This window comes from Letharia lupina (assembly GCF_014066315.1).
Source record: "Letharia lupina isolate WasteWater1 chromosome Unknown contig_15, whole genome shotgun sequence".
Lineage (NCBI taxonomy): Eukaryota > Fungi > Ascomycota > Lecanoromycetes > Lecanorales > Parmeliaceae > Letharia > Letharia lupina.
Genome location: NW_023502984.1, coordinates 566,137 through 572,136, shown reverse-complemented (window position 1 = coordinate 572,136; position 6,000 = coordinate 566,137). Strand labels below are relative to the sequence as shown.

Below are 6,000 nucleotides of genomic sequence, written 5' to 3'. Positions count from 1 at the left end.
AAGTAATATTTAAATTTCTTACGCTTTAATAATTATAAGATTAAATTTTAAAATTCTTAAAAATTCGAAAAGCGTAGACTGCGCTCTAAAATTTAAATTTTAAAATCTTAAAAAGTTAATAGAAAATAAAAAAGTTTTTCTATATATTAATAATATATATCTATTTTTTTAATAATTACGAATATTAATTTATTTATCTATAATATCTAATTAAAAAGCGTAGATCTAATAAATTAATAATTAACTATATATATAAATTTAAGATTTTCTAGTTTAGCTCTATCTTATTCTTTTATATATACTAATTAATATTAATTAAAAGTTTATAATCTCTTAGCGTAGTATAGTAGTAGTAATAATAGAAAGCGTATAGATTTAATAGTAGGATTATTAGCTATTATATAGCTAATAAAGAATAAAGTATTACTATTTATAACTAACTATATGAAAGGAATAATAATAGAATATATATGGAGGGATGTAGAAGGGACGCATGCATAGAAGGAACTAGACACGCTGACACCATGATTGCTAGTTGCTGGACGTGTATTGGCTTCCTTCGAAGGAGGATGCTACTCTGACCGTGGAGGTGGGATTATGAATGGCCGGATATAAGCATGGGTCGTGTCGGTAAGACAGGGAGGGGAGGTAAGGAGAGAAGAGGGAAAGGGAGAGGAGCGGTGAAGGGAGAGGAGTATGGTGCAACCCGAGGTACACGTGACCGGTCGGCTAACTTACAAATGGCCATCCAGCGTCATTGTACATTCCCCATCGCCAAGCATTTCCAAAGTTCTCGATGTAAACGATCAAGACAAAAGCTTTAATAGCAAAGTTCAGCGGTGCAACGGAGAAATCCTTCGCGTATATCTGTCATGGGATGGAGTGGGCATTGAGAAGGTCGTTCTTGCCTCAGGTATCTTTCTGCAAATTTCCTCAGCGCAGATTGACGAGGCTTCACGCTGTCTTCTAGGGATGCTTCTTGTTTATGATTCCCGGAAAAGTTATGCATGACCAGAAACTTGAGAAATGATTCCTTTGGGCGCCCTATATAAGTACTTGTTGACGGAGATTGCTTTTGTCGTTTGTTTATGAGCTGGCCTTCGACTCAAACATGCAAGGTCCCCACGACCATTTGTCCTAGACCAAGGCTTTAAGTAAGGTAGGTTGATTCATCAGTAACACTTTGGTGGCTCAAAGCTTGCCCATTTTCATTGGACGCCAATCGCTACCGAAATCCTCGTTTGATATGCTAAAACACTTGGAACGCAGTCACCATCAGCTCGCGCTTCTCCGCTGAAAACTACAGGTACATCTTGTTCGCGTGTTCTTTTCCATCTCGTTTCCGCGCGGCGTTGTTCTCCAAGATGACTAACCCTGCATACAGTACAACAGCCAGCGCTCCGATGCAGGTCGCTCCCATACATATCGAATAACCTACGTGGTAAAAGGGAGCGTCTTTCGCTAGGAAGCAGAAAGTTGCCACAAACCCGCCCGTATTCCCGAAACCAATCATCCACGCGCTGCCAATGCTTCTTTCCATGTGTCCGTTCAGGTTCATGACGTACCAGCAGACGATTATGGGACCGGCGGAGAAGCAGCCCATTGCGACGAAACAGATGCCTAGGTATCGCAGATGGAAACCCCCGTGGGTTGTCAGTAGGATTGCGAGGCCTACTATGGTGAGCAAGAAGCCGAAGAAGATGAATGGAAAACGGAGGCGGAGGCGGTCGGACAGGTACGCTGAAAGGAGGCAGAGGGCTAGCGCAGCGGCAGCTGGTGGGACCGTATGCAATTGGGTTTCCACGGTCGAGTAGCCAAGCGTCTTGACTATTGTCGGAGCAAAATAGGAGTAGGCTGATTTGCGGTGTCAGTTCGTCAATCTCAAGCACAGGGGTGCAGAACGCACAGTATATAGGGACGATGACGGCTGCAGGGGAGTGTTAACTAAGTTTCATGTATACGACTTCAGATACAACACATACCAAAGTACATGAAGCCACCGATGATGTTCTTAACATTTCCAAAGAATGACACGATCTGACGGACCGTGATAGGAGACGCGGCTCCCTCGTCCGTCCCAGTCCTTGCGATGACATATTCCTTTTCTTCAGCACTCAACCAGCTGGCGTCGGCCGGAAAGTCGGCGACCAGGAAGTACGCACCAATGCCGATGATGATTGTCGCTATACCCTCAAGTATGAATATCCATCGCCAACTGCTGTATCCGCGGACACCCTGCATGTTGGCGATAGCACTGGCAAGTAGACCTCCAAACATGCTGGCAAACAGAACAGAGCTCCAAAACACCGTGAAACGTCGCTGGGATTCTTCGCGTTTGTACCAGAAGCTGATCAAGTAGAAACCTGTGCTCCCAGTCAGTGTTGGTACCAAGAACAAGAATCATTGTTTTGTAAAAGTAGACAGATGGCGAAGGTCACGCTAGTCCAGAATGCGGACGCATGACTCGACGACGGTGGTAGAAGGGCAACTTACAGCCCGGAAATACTCCAGCCTCAGCGAGACCTAGAAAGAACCTTGTCGCAAGAAGTCCACTGTAGCTCTGCACGAAGCCTTGACATAGCATCACGATGCCAAAAGCCAGTATGCACCCTGACAGCCAGACATGAGGTTTGAACCTTTTCATCAGAATGTTGGAAGGAACCTCGAAGAGAACATAGGGAACGAAGAAGATGGTGAGGGCGACATTGGACTCGTTGCCTTTGAGGTGCAGGTCTTTCGGTAGACGGAGCGTGAGGGCGTTGGCGATATTCACGCGGTCTAGAAAGGCGGCGAGGTAGACGATGAAGAGGATAGGTATTACGCGTATGTCTATCTTTCTGAGTAGAGCTTTCTCGTCAATGGTAGATGGGCCTTGTAGTGTGGCAGGTGCCTTCTCCGCGCTGCTGGCTGAAGCTCTGGAGGTAATGTCTGGGCTGTGGCTTGGCTCTGTTGATTCTGTCGGCTTGTGAAGCGCTGAGCAGGTCTTACGTACTTACTTTCGACCTCCATCTCGAGTTGACTGTGTTCCTGGACACGACTGATGGCACTTTCAGCTGGTGGGTTTTTCTTGCTAAAATATAGTCTCGGTAACAGTAAAAGAGACTTGGCTCCTACGGTGGTGTGATGACTTTGAAATTGGCAGGAAACGTGTTGGAAGCCACGCGGTAAAGTATTATTGGTTTTTAGAATCTGTCGCCATTCCCTTCACAGGGGAAAAGGTGCTTATCGTACGTGTGCGTGAATTCTCGCAAAGGGAAAAGAGTCTGAGGAGCGTAAGACCTTCTACCTTGCTCGAAATAGAACAAGGATTGGGCAATGGCGTTTGAATTGGTGAGGCGTGTGCTACTGCCTATTGGTGCTCGTACAGGAAGAAAGCTGCAATTTGAATTGTTATATTGTTTCATGGCATCCTTCAATTAAGTACCTTAGCCTTGCAGACCTCACAACGCTAATGTCGGTGGCATCACCGATGCAATGATGCGAGACCTAGTTAATGCTTGCATGTCCCCTCCATCCCTGTGACTACTTGAGGTACCTTACCTTATGTACTCGGGGCAAGTACAGCCGTAATACACGGTCCGAAGCGAAACCACTAAACGGCTCTGACCGTACCGTAGCCTCACCACTTAGGTACCTTAACCACGCTACTACTCGTCCAGAACTCTACCACGACGTCTTTCTATCAATTTATACCTGTGTGTATAGTACTTATGAGCCTCTTCACCACTACCTCCAAGGAGCCAAAAAGTGACCAGTTATCTGCCTCAAATGCTGTGCCTTGGTGGGGTTGCTTTGCTCCGTAACTGTGCATTGCCCATGTCCCTCCTACTTTTACTCGTGCCAATCAGAAACTTGAAACAATGCTGACCGCAGAGCCAGGCTGGCCGCATTGATTGAGTAATCACGCTGACTGCATATGCAGGCTGACACACGTGATGTATGGGCCACGAGGACCGATCTGGGCAACACGCGAATAGTTTCCATAATCTTTGCGATCTCAACAACTTGGATCTTTTGCATGTCGCCTTTGAAGCATCGCTGCCCCGAGTACAGCTCTTTCCTCTCTCCGGAATCGCTTCGCAGGACTCTAAATCATCTTCCGAAGCAGCTGGCGAAGGCACCAGATGCCAAATGTAAGCACGACCCCGTGGACGAAATTCCAGGATCTACATGTAAGCAGAGCCATGTGAACAAGTTCTGGCTGCTGCAGGTAATCACGACTTGCGAAGTTGCAATTGGACAATCTGAAGCCAATGAATCGTGTTTCTTCTGCGCCCCTTGAAGCTTGTAATTCGGCTCCTACCGCTTGCAAATACTCGTAGCATTAGCTGAAGTCTAGCATGGATTCCGGCGGACAGCGTTGATGGGACAATAATTCCCTCACTTATAAGGAGCAAGTCTTTCTCTGCATATTTGACTCCACTGTTGTAGGCATAAAAGCCCGCCTTCCCTTAGTGTGCCCACTACCGCAGGGACTGCTTCTTCGTATTATCTGGTCTGGGATGGCGTCATCTGCCGATCAAGTCGTCGCGCTTCCGCCTCCATGGGGGCAGGTTTCTAACTTTGTAAACCCAAAGTCGCTTGAGAAGTGGAATCTCGTCTGTGTCTTGGTCTGTCTCATTACCACCACGACTGTTCTTTTCCTTCGAAGCTATGTCCGACTGTGGATGAAGCGACAATGGATATCTGAAGATTGTGGGTGCTTCCTCAACGCCATGGCTGTGCGATTAAACTGATGGACCTAGATATGTGCTGTTTATCATGGGTGAGCCTTGCACGCGCATCTCGGAATCCGATCAGTGCGGCTAAAAAAGGGGCTCTAGGCTCTCTTGGCTTCTTATTGCGCCTTGAACACCGCCGTGATGAAAAATCATGGGGGTGTGCATGAGTGGGACTTAACGAAAGCGCAAGCGCGCGGAGCCGTTCGAGTGGGTCTCAGGCGCGTATGTGAGACCATCATCTGCTAATGCCATGTACAGTTGTTCAACATAGCATCGATTATCTACGGGCCAGCCATCGGCTGCACGAAAGTCTCAATTCTGCTTCTGTATCGCAGGACATTCTCACCTCAGAAGAATAGTCACTTTGATCGAGCCATCCGGCTTTTCATCGTGATTTTATCCCTTTTCTATGTCGCAATCACTATTGCCAAGATTTTTGAGTGTACGCCACGGGCAAGGATATGGGACAAGAGAAGGCCGGGAACGTGTGTCAGTATTTCCAACCTACTCAATGCCAGCGGAGCCTTCAACACCCTGACGGACATACTTTTATTGTTGATCCCTGTCAAAGTCTCCTGGACCCTCAATACGAGTGTGAAGAGAAAGGTGGGAGTGGTTCTGCTCTTTACCTTTGGCTTTCTGTAAGTGACCCGAATATTGTCAACGGACTTTCCCATTGGATATGGATTGGAAAACAATCGCGGGTTTTCTGGCTGTCTCTAATAATTCATAGGGCCCCTGCGTTTAGCATAGTAGGCTTGGTCGTCCGCATCAGGACGAGCAAAAGTCCAGATGTAACATACAATCAACCCGAGATTCTTCTGTGGGGAGCAGCAGAGATCACAACTGGTCTGATCTGCGTTTGCATACCCCCACTTGCAGCTTTGATACACCCTCGCCACAACCGCAGGCAGAGCACGTACATCAACGTCCACTCCAGCGACGGCAGGCTAAAGGACAGCTCTCGTCGAACGCGACCGGTGATTTGGGAAGAACGTGATCTCCTCGCAAGCAGCGACGTAGAGCTACAGTACAGCGGCACTGTGTCGGGTGTTGCATTTCCACCTCCTCTCGTCACCACCGGTATTTCAGGTGGACGCGACGCACACGAGCGAAGAGACGAGAATTGCAGGCTTGATAATGTTGGACCGGAGATTCCCTGTGAGAAGGCGGTCGATGCGCCTCGAGAAGCATATGCGATAGGTGTCACGACAACAGTCGAGCAGTTCTATCGGTGATTGAGTTCTGAAATTGAAGCAAATGTATTATGCGGAACACG

At 47.4% G+C, this 6,000-nt stretch overlaps 2 protein-coding genes across 2 annotated transcripts; one reads left to right on the top strand and one right to left on the bottom strand.

Moving 5' to 3' along the window:
• Positions 1-1,300: 1,300 nt before the first annotated feature.
• HO133_002609 (uncharacterized protein) lies at positions 1,301-3,009 on the bottom strand (the record flags this gene model as incomplete). The annotated part of the gene is made up of 4 exons (XM_037293535.1): positions 1,301-1,854; positions 1,983-2,347; positions 2,610-2,973; positions 2,997-3,009. 4 exons carry the CDS (start codon positions 3,007-3,009, stop codon positions 1,301-1,303), a joined length of 1,296 nt encoding a protein of 431 aa, XP_037150364.1.
• A 1,853-nt stretch (positions 3,010-4,862) lies between these two features.
• HO133_002608 (uncharacterized protein) lies at positions 4,863-5,959 on the top strand (the record flags this gene model as incomplete). The annotated part of the gene is made up of 3 exons (XM_037293534.1): positions 4,863-4,943; positions 4,980-5,362; positions 5,455-5,959. The coding sequence occupies 3 exons, from the start codon at positions 4,863-4,865 to the stop codon at positions 5,957-5,959; spliced, it is 969 nt and encodes a 322-aa protein (XP_037150363.1).
• Between the last annotated feature and the right edge of the window lie 41 nt (positions 5,960-6,000).